We start from the raw sequence: 18622 nt of genomic DNA on the forward strand, positions 1-18622 counted from the left end.
TGTTTCAATATACGAGCTGAATGCAAATCCATAGAGAGTTTTTGTGCATTTTTTAAATCGACTTGAAATTAATCGGTGTTTTTTTTACGTTAAGAGCACCTTTATAAAGTCGTTTTTCGAAAACTAAACAAAACTAAAGAAATGTTTTATACAGAAATAAATAAAAGACGCTTTACGTTATTTGCTCAGAGAAGTGCAAATTCCTAAACTGGTTTTGGGAGTTTTGATGAATTTTTCAAATCGACTGGGTATTACTCAATATCTCTTCAGAATCATATTGGTAAAAATTAACAATAATGGTTCACGGATAAAAGCTCCCATCGAGTTTCTATTGTATTTTACTTAGTTGTAGCCAAAAAAATAGTGTTGAGAACGTTGGCAGTTTTTTTTTAAATCTACGAAAAAGCAGGAACCACTTTATAGAAGAATCAAAAGAAGACACTTAACAGTACAAATTCGCATAATTGCAAAATTGGAGGATAGTTTTTGGAGTTGCAATGAATTTTTGAATCCAAGTAAAATTGCCAGGAGTTTCATTTTCTTTGAAGAAGACACTTAGAAAAAGTCCTAATGCGAAACTTAGTGTAGAGAATGTAAGATTTTACACTGAAATTAATGGAAAATAATTTATTTTCCATGACTTAAAATTTGCAAATTCATGAAATTGTAGCTATTTGGAGTTTCTGCGAATTTTTTCAGCCGACCTGAAATAACTTGTGTTTCTTTTACTTTAAAATGCACTTAAAAAAATTCGTTATGTTAAAACTTTATTAAAGAGAGAAAACATTTTTGCAGCAGCAAATGGAAAATACCTCAGTCTTTACGTCGCCAAGCGAGCAAATTCATAACGTAGAATTTGGACTTTTGGCAAATTTTTTAAGCCGAATTGGAATTACACAGTGCCTGTTTTTTTAGTTAAGAGAATAAAAAATTGCTTGGCAAACACTGGACATAAAAGGAATTATGTTATGCAGCAATGTATACAAAATATATCACTTTATACCCCCCGGAAATTTACAGATTCGTAGCAATTGTTAACTACTTCGCAATAAAAATGATCAAATCACCCAAAAATGTGCCTTATAGCAGAAAAACTGAAAATCAATTTTTTCTTCCGCAATGAATGTAAAATTGAAAAACTATTTCAATTTGCAGGCAAAGCATTGACGGGCATTAATGTTAAATATTGAGGTTTTTTTTCCGGACAATGCAAGAGTTTTTTTTTTATTCAAAACTATTGGTCTCTAATACGTAAAAAAAAGAACTGATGCGAATGCGAGCAGTTAATTTAGTACAAAACATTTGTTGGGATGTGAAACTTGCCTTTGAAAATATTTCTGTGCGAACTGGCACTTTCACACAAAACACCTTGTCGCGTTCTAAGATGATAAATGTATTCTGGCCTTTTTGGCAAATTCGGAGGTTTATTCTACTTCCTCACTGTAAGATTAAGGTTTTCAGTTTGGAATGCATTTTCATTGTGTGATCAAGTGTCGTGTGGAATTTTTGATGGGTAGAAAATGGAGGATGGTGCGCCAGCTTTAGAGAAAGCTCGTAAGGATTTTTTCTGATTTATAATTTATATACTGCTGAAGTCAATGTTTCGGAAAGCAACTGTTCATGCATTCTTTACATTTTGCCCTTGGATTCATCACAAATAACTCGTAAGCTTCGCGTTTTTTTTAAGCTGGCCAACTTTCCGAATCCGAAACAGAAAATTTTGGTCCTGCATATTGAGCGAATTATTCCCTGGTCTTTCGCTGTTTCAACTAAAATTCCTTAAGCAATTAACGTCCCAAACATGCACTGAAATGACTCAACAGTTATGCAGATGGTGTTGAGAGCAACGAGCAAATTCCCCAAGGTTTATTGCTCTTGTTCTAATAAGGTAATTATTTATTGACGTTCTAGTTTCCTGCCGGACATACTTGCCTACATTCTGCGCGAGATTAATTAGTTAATTAGCAATTTATCCAAGCTACGACCAAACCTGTGTCTTTGAGGAGATTAAAGTGTAGTGAACAGTGTTTGGTGCTGTAGTTTGAAATGAAGATTTGAGCCCATAGAATTTCGCACTTATTCTTGCATAATATGAGATTTTCCCAAACTTTCTCTAGTCTCTAGCTTGTAAATTGCACTTACTTGTCACTAGTGTGCTTCTGTTGTACAAAACTGTGGCTAGGGCTACGACTAATGATATAACTATGAGTAAAACTATTGCAGTGATCAGCGTCAGGCATCGTTCCATGCTTGTTCTTCTCTTCCACCATGTCGGATTTCTGCAAAAAAAACACCTCAGTCAATCCATGATTTTAAAAATATTACCAAGAAAAATTGCATATTTGCAAAAAAGTAAGTGGATTCAAGTCTGGCTCACATGGAGCCCAAAGTTCGGGAGTATTACTCAGAGTAATTGTTTTAGGAAGGTTAGTGCGTAAACTATGACGCATTAAGTATGGGAAGCTGTGAGTAAATGCTACCTGGAACACTCCTCATTATCTGGCCCAATCTCCCCTTATCATGCATTAGCACAGTCATGGCTGAATCCTTTTCAGCGAATAAAGGAATCGTCTTTGATCGATCCCCCGATAGAATATTAGAAGGACGTTTTTAGTGCGACCAAGTAAATAAACTGATCACAGACTCAGTAAATCCTTCCAGTTTATCTGGTTGAATCAGTTCTCATTGGGTTTTGGCCAGTTTTTGAACGCAACTCTCTGGCTGGCTGATTTTTTATCATACGCCCCTGGTATGGGGGGAAGGCGAGACAAGGACAGCCTAGTTGCCCTGGAAACGCCTATGGCCCTCGCTCTCGGGCCCATTGCCGGACACATCCGAGAGCACGCGAGCCAGCTCGGATGTACTACGAGGCGTGTGCAAGAGTTTAATTGCATTTTTTCATCTAATTCGAACGCAAACAACTGATTGATGAAAGTAGTCAGTAATTTTAACGCTTGATAGGTTTGCCATTACCTTTCACTTTTTACGGTGCTTTCACTGCAGGTCATGGCGTTTTTGACCAAGCAACCATATGCTTTTCAATAACAGAAGAAGAATAATTTTAGTGTATTTACGTACCAAACACTTATCAACATCACATTGATAAAATAAACCATGTAGTATCCATATCACGACATTTTTGCTGTAGGTTTCTGATTTAATTGGCAATCTGAATAGTAGTTTTGCCCCAATTTGGGACTCAATTAACCCTGTACCTGAACAATTTATGTATCAAAGTGCCACGCCCGATTCAAGGTGACGACCTACTCAGTGATATATTTAGGTTGTCGATTCTCAAAGTCTTTGATTTTTTTTAAATAATTAGGCTATAGAAAGTGATTTTCCGATAGAAAAGATGCATGAGAGGATGAAGGATGAAGGTTGGGAGCGTTAACTGTAATAAAGAAGTTAATGATTATTTGCATCTGAATCGCTTCCTGAAGAAGAAACGATTTTTTTGCGCCATAAAGTTTGCTGATTTGCGTCATAAAGTGCATGTGATTTGCTTCACAAATTGAAAATAACCAGCAGCAATAAGTGCTTGAAACTGGTGACTTTTTGGGCTTTTAGGCGGTCTGAAAATATTTCCTTATTCAGTTTCCCATTTTTTTTTATTGACATCATGATGTTTCTACAATCTGCCCAGCGATTGAACAATCAGTAAAATAAATGTAAAAGTTTCTCAAATCTGTGTCGTCTCCGCAAGGTTCCGACCAACAGTCGCAAAAGGGTCTTTAATGGCGAAGTTGTGCCAAGCTCTTCGGGCACAACATTTTTACCGGAAAATGGTCAATTGGCACATTAAGAGTGTTTTTCGGGTGAAAATCGCTATAAAATCTGTGTCGTGCTCGAAGAGCTCGGCACAATAGTCGCAATAGAGCGTTTAATGTCGAAGTTGTGCGGTGTTCTTCGGGCGCAACATCGATTTTCACCGGAAAATGACCAATTGACAGGTTTAGAGTGTGTTTTGAGTGAAAATCGCTATAAAATCTGTGTCCTGCTGGAATGGCTCGGCACAACAGTCACAATAGAGTGTTTAATGTCAAAGTTGTGACCAGTTCATCGGGTATAACACTTAATTTCGCCTCAAAATGTTCAATTGGCAAGTTTAAAGTGTTTTTGTTCCGAAATCACCATAAAATCAGTGTTGTGCCCGAAGAGCTCGGCACAACAGTTGCAATAGAGTGCTGAATGTCGAAGTTGTGCCGAGCCCTTTGGGCACAACACTGGTTTTCACCACAAAATGGTTAAATCGCAAGTTCAAGGTGTTTCTGCGCCAAAATCACCATAAAATCATCGTCGTGCCTGAAGGGCTCGGCACAACAGTCACAATAGAGTGTTTAATGTCGAAGTTGCGCCAAGCTCTTCGRGCACAACAGTSATTTTTGCCACAAAATAGTCAATTGGSAAGTTTAGAGTATTTTAGCCCCGAAATCACCATAAAATCAGTGTTGTGCCCGAAGGGTTCGGAACAAAAGTCGCAATAGTGTTTAGTGTCGAAGTTGTGATTAGCCCTTCGGGCACAACACTGGTTTAACCAAAAAATGGTCAAATCGCAAGTTTAGGGTGTTTCTGCGCCGAAATCACCATAAAATCATTGTCGTGCCCAATGGGCTTGGCACAACACTCGCAATTGAGTGATTAATGACGAAGTTGTGCCGAGCTCTTCGGGCACAGCAGTGATTTTTGCAACAAAATGGTGAATTAGCAACTTTTCAGTGTTTTTGCCCCGAAATCACCATAAAATCAGTGTTGTGCCCGAAGGGTTCGGAACAATAGTCGCAATAGTGTTTAGTGTCGAAGTTGTGCTTAGACCTTCGGGCACAACACTGGTTTTCACCACAAAATGGTCAAATCGCAAGTTCAGCGTGTTTCTGCGCCGAAATCACCATAAAATCATTGTCGTGCCCGAAGGGCTCGGCACAGCAGTCACAATAGAGYGTTTAATGTGGAAGTTGTGCCGAGCTCTTCGGGCTTGATTTTTGCCACAAAAATTTTGGGCAGTGATTTTTGCCACAAAATGGTCAATTGGCAAGTTTAGAGTATTTTTGCCCCAAAATTACCATAAAATCAGTGTTGTGCCCGAAGGGGTCGGAACAACAGTCGCAGTAGTGTTTAGTGTCGAAGTTGTGCTTAGGCCTTCGGGCAAAACACTGGTTTTCACCACAAAATGGTCAAATCGCAAGTTCAGGGTGTTTCTGCGCCGAAATCACCATAAAATCATTGTCGTGCCCGAAGGGCTCGGCACAACAGTCACAATAGAGTGTTTATTGTCGAAGTTATGCCGAGCTCTTCGGGCACAACAGTGATTTTTGCCACAAAATAGTCAATTGGCAAGTTTAGAGTGTTTTTGCCCCGATATTACCATAAAATCAGTGTTGTGCCCGAAGGGTTCGGAACAACAGTCGCAATAGTGTTTAGTGTCGAAGTTGTGCTTGGCCCTTCGGGCAGAACACTGGTATTCACCACAAAAGGGTCAAATCGCAAGTTCAGGTTGTTTCTGCGCCGCAATCACCATAAAATCATTGTCGTGCCCGAAGGGCTCGGCACAACAGTCACAATAGAGTGTTTAATGTCGAAGTTGTGCCAAGTTCTTCGGGCACAACAGTGATTTTTGCCACAAAATGGTCAATTGGCAAGTTTAGAGTGTTTTTGCCCCGATATTACCATAAAATCAGTGTTGTGCCCGAAGGGTTCGAAACGATAGTGTCAGTAGTGTTTAGTGTCGAAGTTGTGCTTAGCCCTTCGGGCACAGAACTGGTTTTCACCACAAAATGATCAAATCGCAAGTGCAGGGTGTTTCTGCGCCGATATCATTCATTGTCGTGCCCGAAGGGCTCGGGACAACAGTCACAATAGAGTGTTTAATGTCGAAGTTGTGCCGAGCTCTTCGGGCACAACAGTGATTTTTGCCACAAAATGGTCAATTGGCAAGTTTAGAGTGTCTTCTTTGCGTCGGAATCATCATAAAATCAGTGTCGTGCCCGAAGGGCTCGGTACCATAGTCTCAATAGAATGTTTAATGTCGAAGATGTGCTGAGCCCTTCAGGCACAACACTGATTTTCACCACAAAATAGTTTAGTGGCAAGTTTTGAGTGTAATTTGGTTCGAAATCGTCATAAAATCTGTGTCGTCCCCGAAGGGTTCGGAACAACAGTCGCAATAGAGTGTTTAATGTCGAAGTTGTGCCGATCTCACTGGTTTTATGGCGATTTCGGAGCAAAAACACTCTAAACTTACCAATTGACCATTTGCTGGCAACAATAACTGTTGCACACACGTTCAGAGTGTTTTTTTGCGTGAAAATTGCTATAAAATGTGTGTCCTGACCGAAAAGCTCGAAACAACAGTCGCAATAGAGTGTTCAATCTCAAATGGTTTGGGCGCAAAAACCCTCCAAACCTCCCGATTGACCAGTTTGTGCCTAAAAATCAGAAATGTGCCAGAAAAGTTGAAAAATTTTAATAGTGGCTTTTCCAAAAGTGAACTGAACTTCAGAACTCCAGTTCAAATCTAAAATTTGGCTTCGACATTGTGATATTCGAGTTGAGTCAAAACCTTTTTTTATGAGACGCAGAATGCAGAATATAAAAAAATGCCTACATCGAGCCAATGACATTTTGTGTAAAACGCCGACGGGAAAATTTTCAACCGAACTAAACGTTCAAGAGTTAATATTTGGCTTTAAAGGCAGCAAAAATTAAAAACTGGTTTTTCCAAACAAAAAATTGCAAATTAAAACAGCCGTAGAAAATTTCCCTGAAGTTTTATTACTTCAGTTTGGTGGCGTGGCGACTGATCCGAGCAAACCACCTCTGAAGACGTCAGAAATTTGTTTCCACCAGTACCTAAAAACTCGGAAAACTCTGCAGCTTCCAAATTGAAAAACGCTTTCAAGGGAAAACTAACATTCCAAGATTTCGAGCTAAGTTTTGTCTCAAGCATAAATTTGAGGGACTTGAAGTCAAAGACTTACTTTTGAGTAGCTAACGCTGGTCTGGGCACTGGAACATAGGCGACACTCGTAAGAGACGCGGGCATTTTCTCGCCTCCTCCTCGCATGCAAGTGCGGATCAAAAACCTCAAAAATGCTCAAATTTGGTGGACAACTAGCGATCAACCTTTCAAACTCGACCGCATTATTCGTGAATGAAACGCGTACTGAGATTGATTTTTCATACTCACGCTGTACCAGTTTATCAATGGGATCAAGTTCAATGGCAATCGGTCGAGCCGACGCACTATTTGGGGCAAATAATCACACATCCATGCTTGCGGGAGAACTGCAAACCCTCGGCTGTTCCATGATCCAAACGATGTCCATTAGCCTAAGCGCTTCGGCTTTTAGAAGCGGCCAAGACTTTATGTCGCTCATAATTCCGGCTTCTGAGTTTCCACTGTCACATTCGCGCAAATCCAGAAGGTTTAGAAGCTTTCACGACTCTTGCCAACTGTTAATTTAACTCTTTCCTTTAATGAATTGATTGTGGCTAGTCCCGGATTTTATGGCCAAAAATGATGAAGGTTTTGGTGAAGATTGCCAAGATACCAAGTTAAGGAGCTGATTGATGAGTTGAAAAATCAACAGGCAAAATGTTCAGTTTCCTGAAAAAACATCTGTATAATTGTACCTTTATGTACTTTCTATGTTATGGCGTTTCCCCTGGCATGTTATTATGCATGTTTCCTGTTTGTTACATGCAAACAATTAATACGAAGGAAAAATGAAGGTGGATTTGGAAAAGCAAACTGCATTGCTGGTATTCATCGGCTCCAATCTGCTGTACGTAAACCCGGAAATCTACTGTATAATAAATGAATGTTTGCATGAAATCGCCCATTTATTGTATGCTCCACTGGGCGAAACACGCACAAAGACACGAACATTTTTATGTTTAGAACTTCGGCTTTCCACTTTTCGTTTTGTAAAATGACTGTTTAGTTCTGGGCTGCTGAAACTAGCAAAATTTGCGGTGAAAGCTGATTTATTCACTTGTGTTAGTTGAGAAAGGGATTTCCCGTCTTTTGAAGTCATTTTCAATAACTTGAAGCCGCGTTTTAAGCGTCCAAAGTCAATTTGCAGTGGAAGTAGTCAGACTTCAAATAAATTATTACCGAGTTTTTATTTGCAATTGCCTTCAGGGACAAAAATCTGCTGATTTTCAAGCAAAATTACTTTAGAAAGTGGTTGTTTATTTATACTGCGCCGCTAATTTAACGCATATCGTAAACATTCCTTAGTTTTTGACTGCGAATATATTCTGAGTCTGTAGCCCAATTTGAATAATCACTTCGATACAGGTAATATTTTAGATATTTTGCATTCTGAAACCAATTTTCGAGCTGTCGACGCCACTTATCGAATGGTTAACTAATTATTTTGTTTAAATCTCGAACAATATGACCCTTTTTTCAGGGACTCTAATATCAAAAACCTGAAGAATATCAAAGTCTGAAGGCTGCTTACCAATCTTGTTTAATTTTCAAACTACTATTTTTGATGATACCATGACTTGAAGTAATTTTTCACTTGAACTAGTAAAACTGCGATTTTTACCAAAGTCTTTGAAGATAAAACATTTTTGCCCTTTGAATCAGCAGATGATTTTAAGTCGGTTAAGTCGCTTTCATAACAGCTGCACATCTGTTACGCGCTCTTGGAAAATTAATTTGCTCCTTTCTAAAGGTGATTATCCAAAACTGTTGAAGTTAGAAGCTTACGGCGCAATTATCAAAGACTTTTCGTTGAATTGTCTTTGGTTTCCCAGTGACTTTTTAATGTTTTATCCGTTGAAGTTGGATGTCGGTTAGTGAGTACTGGCTTTTGAACCTTAATTTATTAGTACACATTTTTTTTAAATCGCTTCTCACACTCATTGGTACGACTTTTCTACTTTTAGAATTTGAAAACGTTCAAGTTGCAACTTTATTGCGTATTGAAGGCGGCATCTAATACTAATTTCTCAAATAATTTTTTTTCAAAAGTTTTTACACTCGCTGAGTTTGAGCTCGTTTTGCTCCCTAGCTGTTGCCGCTCTCCAATTTGAGGCTAGAATAGTTTTCATAGCTACTTCTTTGGCATTTTTGGGGATTTTGAAATTTTTGAAATATATTGACATTTAACGAAGTTACGGGCAAAAGAGCTCCACTCTTTTGATATGCGCAAATGGTACAGGCGAACAGTTGCCAACATTCAGGGTTTATTATCTCCCAAACCGTTGCCAATGTGGATTTTTGTGAAGACAGCTGAGCTCTACCGAATAACAGTGCCAATATAGAGCGTTTTTCCTTTTTCAAATATTTTAAACAGTGGCGGAGTTATTGGCAAATAAGTGTACAAACAATGTGGGTGGCAGTTGAAGTCTCTCCAGTTTAAGAACTTCAAATTTAATTTTCTCCGAAGCTACATACGAAAACGATGTTAATGAAAATGGAATTTTGCTTAAATTTTAGTCTTAAGTAAAAAATTTGCACTTTTGCGATTTTCAAAAAAAAATTAAATTTTTTTAAAAAACTAAAATTTTTGCTGCAAATTTTTTTAAACCATTCAGTGGCTCTAAAAAATATATATTTGGGTTAAAAACATCTTGGTGCGCCGCCAAACTTTACACCTGATGTCCTATTTTGAAAATGAGTTAATCGTGGCAAAAATTCAAAGTATTTTATTGGGAAAATCGTCTTTTCGCCTTTAAATTATCATAACTTGCAAGTTTTTGAAACGATTGAAATTTTCCTGGCTGTGCATTATTCTCTAATTCACTAGTAGTTTTTCACTGGGAAAGTTCTCCAAAAATTCCTTTCATTAATTTTAATTAAAGCAAGTAATCCGATAGTAGAAAATATCATTGTCTGCTAAACAAACGGAAGGTCCTTTGATTTTCCGGAAAGCGTTTCTAAAACTACACCTTTTTGATGAACAATTTCTGCAATTCGAAGTAAAGGTGAAAAGATGTTCAAAAAAGCATTTTTTTTATGTGTTGTTTACCGATGAAATCACATTCTTCGGTGTTTAACCATACACTTTTCGAGCATTTTTGACTCGATTGGTCATTAATAAATTGAACTGTAGTTATTAGGAAAGTCAGGGTTATTTTTTTATATGGATTTAGCTGTTGCAGATTTCAGTGCCTGAAGAAAATACTTTGTTTAAAGCCAAGATTGATAAACGATTAAGAACTTTTTTGCTGTTAAATTGAATCGATAGAGGAATTTTGGCTGATTTTTGAAATTTTTGAAAACTCAATCGGTTATAATGCTCGCTAATTTTTTTGAAAGTTCATAAATTGTAATCAAGAGTAGATAAAAAACCGTTTTCGGATTTTCGTAGAAGAGGCATGAATGAGTGAGATTGGAGTTGTTTTTAAAAATTCATAAAATGTAATCAAGAGCAGGTAGAGGTAAAAAAACTTGGGATTTTTGTAGACTAGAGTTCAGTTATCACGTGCGCGGTATTTCAGTTCTGCGAAACTTTTCACTGATTTTAGAGAATTTTTTACATAAGATCATAAAAACTGCCGTCGTGATAGTGCGCGCTTCAACTTAAAAATTCATAAAATATGATCAAGGGCAAGTAAAGAAAAATAATTTTTGCCATTTCACAGAAAATGTACAAGTTATTAAGAACTCAAAATTTTTAATAAAGCTATTTTGCAGGCATTTTTCCTAAGAAAATGCTCCATTAATAGTGAACCTTTGCAAATTCATAAAATGTAATCAAAAGCCGACAAAGAAAGGAAATTTTAAAAGACGCAGAAATTGATTCAGCTTTAAGGGTGCAAATCATCAGTTTTGCAGCAGGAATTTCCGTTGATTTTTCAGACGTAAAACAAGTGTCCATAAAATCTTTCAAAGAGAGAGGGTTTTTTTCAACGAGTTCAGAGAACTTGATATGTATTAAAGTGTGCTTTAAAAGTAAAGAATCATTAATAAGGTTCAAAGAATACAGTTCTTGCAAATTCATCTTTCAGCATTAACGATTGAAAATATCGAATTTCGGTTTCAAATTTTTGCACTGAAACCGAACAAAATTTGCACCCTTTATTAATTTTTGATAAAAACAAGCCGAAAGTCGCTCAAATTTCCTGACAGGGTTTTTAGAACTACACTTTTTGAGCTCTTGTGTAATATTTTCGGATTAAGCGCCTCAATAAATATTAGCGATTAAAAAAAAATCAGTTCCACAAATCTGCCTTTTGCCCTAAGTTCTGCATGGTTGTGCGATTTTGAATTTAATCTGGTTTGAAAGAGAAATGTTTGTAGTTTTAATTGTCATATTATGTGAAACACCTTATTTTAAATTCTATTTCCTGCAACAAATTCAACATATTTTTGATTTTAACCAGAAAACTTATTGACAGGGTTATGCAGCAAATTTCTACATATGAAAAGCTGTTTGTCCAAAAAAACTAGTGACCTTAAATCCACGAAGAAAACACTGATAAGATTTGTCTTTTCGGCCCTTAAATTCTCATTATTTTCAAGTTTCTCAACCGGTTTCAATTTTGTAAAATGCGAATTTTTGACAAAATCACTCGCTTCAGAACGAATTTTCAATGATCCAAATCGAGTTCCAAACCTGAGTGCCTTCTATTGACTGCTAATTTTGCATCAGTCGCTTTTCTTCTTTTTTAACCTTCCTACTCCATTTCCATATTAAGCATGTTTCAAACTGTAAAATCGTTGTTTTCGATTTTGATACAAACATTTTTATATCTGAAACTCACTTTAATCACACTTTCTATCTCAGTTAAGCATTACTATTTAGTGTATTATTTTTAGCAGTCTTAGAAGTTTCTGAAGATTTCTATTTCCTGAAGTCACTCTCGCGCTAACTACAGCTTTGTATTTTTAGCAATGCAGAATTTTCGACGGCGAGCTTATTACCATTTCAAGAAAAAGTGATTTTTTGTCAGCAGTTGTCTCATCTCATCAATAAGTGATTTGCTTTCCGCTTCTTCATGCACTTTTGAATGTATAGATAGTGTTGAAGGCGATTTTAAAAACTCCATTTCGGACCAAAGTGGGAATAAATAAATTTCAGAAAAATGGTTGACTGTTTTTGGCTTTGCATCAGCAGTTTCCTTATTCAAGCAATACTCGTCTTGCTTTTATCTGCTTTTGAGGCAAATATCAACTTGCGAAAGGTTAACCAAAGATTTGTGTGCCTTTTTAGACGTTCCTCAAAGTTTATTACTATAGTTGGTCCATTTTTCACTTGTATTTCAATCCGTCTTTTGCACAAAATATCATTGGTTTGGTGTACGCATTATTTTTTAAAATCTGTATTTTAAACCCGAACTTCAAGCTCTAGACGGCAGTTAAAAAAGTAATTTGCAACCTGCGACATTTACTCGTTTCATTACATTGAAGGAAACTTCAATATCCTCGACTGATTCATAAATTTGAACCCTTTTAAGGGAGCCTTGAGCCATTTTCTGCTGTTTCCAACTCGCATTTCACATTTACCACAGATATTGTTGGTTTATTTTAGATATTTTTTTGAATATTTACCCTGCATTGTGAAGCCGATTTTCAAGCTCTTGAAGCCACTTATCAAGTGACCAATTGTATAAGAAAACGTTTTTATTCAAAAACAACTTTAAGCTTCAGCAGTACAAAAAACAAAAATTTGGCAGTTTTAACTTATGGTAATATTTTTCAAAGTCAATTTTCATGTTAACTTGCGCCTGTTTAATACATTGCGAACTCAAAACGTTGGAATTTAAAGCAGTTGTGGCTTTTGATGCCTAGATTATTACTACTTGAAGTCACTTCATTCTAACAGCTGATATGCATGCAAAAATGTGCCAAGGAAAAACCACAAATTCCTGAATGCGGCCGACAATAATACACTCGATAGAGAAAATCCGCAGCGTTAAATAAGGAAAACTCGACTAACGTCTCTATGTTGTCTTCAGTTACGATTTGCTAACTTGAAATGAGCAAAATCATTCAGTAGAGCCAACTTTTAACTGGTTAAACGAGGCAAGTGTTTCCTTCTGACCTGCCGAATACATTTTTTTTCCAGTTCTTTCGCTTTAAAGCTACAAAAACGAGCTGGATTGGTTCTCTCTAAATTGTCCTCAACCGCTCAGTTGTAACTTTTCGAAAAAGTGAGGGAAAGCTATTAATCTAAAGTAAATTTTTGGGTTTGAAGAAGTGTAAATGTGTCCGTTTCACAGTCATTGAGTGTTTAAATTTTCAAGTTTTTCGCATTGAGCTCAGATATTAATATTTTTCCTTCTTCTTGCGCTCTAAAGATACAAAATTAACTAAATTTGCTCGCTCTAAACCTAGCGAATAGCGAAAAAGTGAGGAAAATTATGTTTTGGCATGGATTTTGGATTAAATCTTGTAAACTTGTCTCCCACTTCTTATATAGCTTAGTAACTATAAACATAAGTGATGTCACTCTTACTGACTCTGGCTTACTTTTTTTGGAAAACTCGCTTTTGTAGGAAATTTCTGGAAGTTTCCAGGACGTTTCAAGTTACTAAAGCGAGTAGAAATTACGAGTTTTTCAAAAATTTATCAACAAAAAACGAAAAATTCCTAAACGCGGCCCAGAAGGATTACTCGAATGAGAAAATATGCGGCTTTCAATCGGGAAAACTTCACTTTAATAGGAAATTTCTGGAAGTTTTCAGGATTTTTTTACAAACTAAATCGAAGCAATTGGTTGTTGGACAATACGGATTTTTCAAAAGTTTGCCAAGAAAAAATGAAAAATTTCTCAATACGGCCGATAACTTCACTCGGAAGAGAAAATCTGGTGCTTTAAGTGAGGGAAAATTTATTTGATTATGAAATTTCTGGAAGTCTTCAGGACGTTTTCATTTAATAAGGGGAAGCGATTGGCCGTTAGTATAGATATACGGATTAAAAAAAAAATTGTCAAGAAAAACCCCAAAATCTCTCATGCTTGCACAGAATATCACGCGAAAGAGAACATCTGCGACTTTAAATAAGGATAATCTCACTTTTATAGGAAATTTTTCTGGAAGTTTTCACGATTTTTTTATACACTAAATCGAAGCGATTGATCGTTCTACAAGACGGATTTTTCAAAAGTTTGCCAAGAAAAAACGAAAAATTCCTCAATACGGCCGAGAACTTCACTCGGAAGAGAAAATTGGGTGCTTTAAGTGAGGAAAAATTCACTTGATTAAGAAATTTCTGGGAGTTTTCAGGATGTTTGCAGTTACTAAGGGGAAGCGATTGGCCGTTGGTATAGATAGACGGATTTTTAAAAAATTGTCGAGAAAAATCCCAAAATTTCTCATGCCTGCACAGAATATCACGCGAAAGAGAACATCTGCGGCTTTAAATAAGGAAAATCTCACTTTTATACGAAATTTTTCTGGAAGTTTTCACGATTTTTTATACACTAAATCGAAGCGATTGGTCGTTCTACAAGACGGATTTTTCAAAAATTTGCCAAGAAAAAACGAAAAATTCCTCAATACGGCCGAGAACTTCACTCGGAAGAGAAAATTGGGTGCTTTAAGTGAGGAAAAACTCACTTGATTAGGAAATTTCTGGGAGTTTTCAGGATGTTTGCAGTTACCAAGGGGAAGCGATTGGCCGTTGATATAGATAGACGGATTTAAAAAAAAATTGTCAAGAAAAAACCCAAAATTTCTCATGCCTGCACAGAATATCACGCGAAAGAGAACATCTGCGGTTTTAAATAAGGAAAATCTCACTTTTATACGAACTTTTTCTGGAAGTTTTCCGGATTTTTTCAGATACTAAATCGAATCGATTGGTTATTGAACAACACGAATTTTTTTAAAATGTGCCAAGAAAAAAACAAAAATTTCTCAATACGGCCTATAACTTCACTCAAAAGAGAAAATGGTCTGCTTTAAGTGAGGAAAAACGCACTTGATTATGAAATTTCTGGGAATTTTCAGGATGTTTGCAGTTACTAAGGGGAAGCGATTGGCCCGATTGGAAAAAAATACCAAAAATCTCTCAAGCCTGCCCAGAGTATGATTCGAAAGAGAAAATCTGCGGCTTTAAATAACGAAAATTTCACTTTCATAGGAAATTTCTGGGAGTTTTCTGTTTTTTTTTCGGATAGAAAAGCGATTGGTCGTCGGACAACATGGATTTTTCCAAAATTTGCCAAGGAAAAACCAACAATTCCTGAATGCGGTCAATTACATCACTCGAAAGAGAAAATGCGCTGATTTAAGTGTGGAAAACGCACATTAAATGGATTTTTTTGAGAGTTTTCAGAATTTTTTGAATTACGATAGTGAGGCGATTGGCCGTTAGTAAACACGAATTTTTGAAAAATTTGTCAAAGAAAAACAAAAAATCCTTGAATTCAGCCCAGAACATCACAAGAGAAAATCCGTTGCTTTAAGCGAAGAAAACTCGCTTTTATAGGCAATATCTGGAAGTTTCCAGGAGTTTTCAGTTACTAAGGCGAGTCGATGGCCGTTGGAGAACATGATTTTTCCGAAAAATTTGACAAGGAAAAGACAAAAATCCTACAATCCGGCTCATAATGTCACTCGAAAGGGGAAATGCGCTGCTTTCTGTGGCAAAAACGCACTTTAAAAGGAACTTTCTGGGAGTTTTCAATCTTTCAGTTACGAAGAGCTAGATTAACATCATGCGACCTTTTCATCTCTTTTTCATTTTCTCTCATTCTCATCATATTTTTCATTTGACTTTTTCTACTCTTCTAATTACCGGTGCCTCCAAGCCAGTTATCACTTCTTTAGTGCAACTCCTGAATCGCAATCGATTTCTGAAGCAGAATATCAAGTTTTAAAAATAAATTATTTTCTGAAACCAACGCCGGATTATTCAATTTGGTGATTTTCATCAGCAATTAGGTCGCATTTAACCAATTATTTCGTTATTTTCTGCAGTTGCTAATGCCCTCTATCAACATTTCAAAGTTTGACTATTTTCAGCTTTGGCCAACTCGCATTTCACAAAAAATATTACGCGTCATCTGAGAAAAAAAGAGTCTAGTGGAAGAAAAAGGAGACTTCTAGTTCTTTATATGGGCCAAAACATCCACACGAGTTGTTGATGTTCCGTGTTGAAGTTGATATCAGTATGGATTTAGTTGTCTTTCCATTCAGGCAGGAAGTACGGTTTCAGTCAGTAGGATTTGAGGGATTCGTAGAGTTTCTGCAAGGAAGACTGTGTCGTCAGCATATCTAATTTTTGTGTTCTGGCATTGACATCTTCCAAATACAGATTCAACAAGGTTGGTGAGAGAGCGTAACTCTGCCTGACGCTCTTTGGTGGTGTTTTGCTTCTTCCCTTGCTATTTTCATCCCTAAAGAGTGATTTGTTCGAATACAGTTCCGATTTACACCAGAAAAATAAAATTTGCCTACAATGGAATTAGAATTCTGCTCGAGTTCTTCGCTTTTCCTTCATCATCTTCCATTGCTTCACACGCTTTAACCTTTTGAAGCCAGTTTTCAGTGTTGCATATCTGAATGTTGAAGCGAAACCATAAAAGTCGCACGATTCGAATAATATTGATGCATTAATTCAGTGCCAAATGCGATTTGCATAACCAACAATTCCGAAAAAAATGTTTCTTGTTTGGCGAACACATCGCCATGTGAAGGCAAGACTGGCCAATTAATTAATATGGATGTGCGAAGCGCTTATTAACCAGAACAAAACCCAGAATTCAAGCAGCACAATTTTCACATTGGCTGCGAAATTTGTTTGCCGTTAGCATTAGTTCTTCTGGGCAAATTGGGTAAATCTTCCATGATGTAAATGCTGAGTCCATCACCTTTACTGGGTGGATTCTTCGATGCTTTTAGCGTTTTCTGTGACGGAAAAAGCGACCTTTACAAGTCTGGAAGTCGCAAAGTGGCAATCGGTGTTTGGTCTGTACGTGCACGAGTAAAATTCCCTTATTTATGAACTGCTCCTTCGGAATATTCGACGAGAAATTGTTTTGAAAACCAGCAATGCGTTCTGAGATTTGACGACGACGGAATTGTGTATTTTTTTAATTTGCGGCCTGTAATTGCGTGTTAAACCCTGGAATTCGATGGTTTTTCTTGCTTTTGATGAGTTTGATTTTTTATCATTTCACATTTTTTAAATTGGAAACAAAGTTTTGCAGCGAAAAATCGTCTCTCGAATGGTTTGGAAGAACATGCCAAAAATCCTGTGAGTAAAAATTGGAATGGAGGTTTTAAAAAACTCGCATCCACAACACCTTGTGGTGTGCTTTTGGGGTTTTCTCCTCTGGATCAGTGGGAACTTTTTTGAGGAAACTTCCGAACCTTTTGGGGTAAATAATTTGCTTATATCTAGCGTTCTGTGAATAAATATTTGCAAAAAGCCTCACTATTTTGCGCCATTTCACACTTTTTTCATGCAAAGCTTCCTGGCGAAAAGTTGAGTTCTCGATCAAATATCCGGCATGTAAAGAAATATCTGAGGGTTACATAAAAAAAGCCTGCCATGAATGAACTAAACCCCAATTCTCTCGTTTTTTTGATTGGAGAGAGATTATTTTTTCAGAGCAAGTAGTGTGTGTAAATTTTCGTCCGTTATTGAAGGAAAAGTGTTCAAACTTAAAAATTCCAGGAAAATTGTCTGATGATGAACAAGACAAATATCGCAATTGGGTTCATAGGAATTTTCCTTCTCTATCTAGCACCCTAAACTTCAATTCGCTGGTTTATTTGATTGGAGAGAGATGATTTTTTCAGAGTAAGTGGTCCACAAATTTTTGTCCGTTATTTAAGGAAAAGTGTTCAAACTTAAAAATTCCAGGAAAATTGGCTGATGATGAACAAGACAAATAACGCAATTGGGTTTATAGAATTTTTCCTTCTCTATCTAGCACACTAAACTTCAATTCTCTGATTTATTTGAGTGGAGAGAGATGATTTTTTCAGAGCAAGTGGTGCACACATTTTCGTTCGCTATTGAAGGAAAATTTTTCAAACTGAAAAATTCCGAGAAAATTGCCTGATGATGAGCAAGACAAATAACGATATTGGGTTCATAGGATGTTTCCTTCTCTATCTAGCACACTAAATCTCAATTCTCTCGTTTATTTGTTTGGAGAGAAATTATTTTTTAAGAGCAAGTGGTGCGCAGATTCTCGTCCGTAATTGAAGGAAAAGTGTTCAAACTTAAAGATTCCAGGAAAATTGTCTGATGATGAACAAGACAAATAACGCAATTGTGTTCATAGGATTGTTTCTTCTCTATCTAGTACACTAAACCTCAATTATTTCGTTTATTTGATTGGAAAAAGATTATTTTTTCAGAGCAAGTGGTGCACAAATTTTCGTCCGTTATTTAAGGAAAAGTGTTCAAACTTAAAAATTCCAGGAAAATTGGCTGATGATAAACAAGACTAATAACGCAATTGGGTTTATAGAATTTTTCCTTCTCTATCTAGCACACTAAACTTCAATTCTCTGATTTATTTGAGTGGAGAGAGATCATTTTTTCAGAGCAAGTGGTACACACATTTTCGTTCGCTATTGAAGGAAAATTTTTCAAACTGAAAAATTCCGAGAAAATTGCCTGATGATGAGCAAGACAAATAACGATATTGGGTTCATAGGATGTTTCCTTCTCTATCTAGCACACTAAATCTCAATT

At 36.7% G+C, this 18622-nt stretch overlaps 1 protein-coding gene across 4 annotated transcripts in view; it reads right to left on the bottom strand.

The window, feature by feature from the left end:
- The window catches only part of LOC109536056 (neprilysin-2), a 50521-nt gene that overhangs the window by 21887 nt on the left and 10012 nt on the right, over nt 1-18622 (bottom strand). The window contains exons 1-2 of one of the 4 annotated variants that reach the window (XM_019902125.2): nt 6978-7158; nt 2143-2279 (exon numbers count right to left, since the gene is read on the bottom strand). In XM_019902125.2, the coding sequence (XP_019757684.2) occupies nt 2143-2279; nt 6978-7063 (223 nt within the window). In that variant the 5' untranslated portion in view covers nt 7064-7158. Of the gene's footprint in view, nt 1-2142; nt 2280-2633; nt 2641-6977; nt 7160-18622 lie in introns of those variants that run through there. The other 3 variants (XM_019902128.2, XM_019902126.2, XM_019902127.2) reach the window with 3 other exon arrangements.

The sequence above is a fragment of the Dendroctonus ponderosae genome, unplaced genomic scaffold (genome assembly GCF_020466585.1).
Source record: "Dendroctonus ponderosae isolate FM_Combo_2020 unplaced genomic scaffold, Dpon_F_20191213v2 Dpon_F_20191213_11, whole genome shotgun sequence".
In the NCBI taxonomy this organism is placed as follows: domain Eukaryota; kingdom Metazoa; phylum Arthropoda; class Insecta; order Coleoptera; family Curculionidae; genus Dendroctonus; species Dendroctonus ponderosae.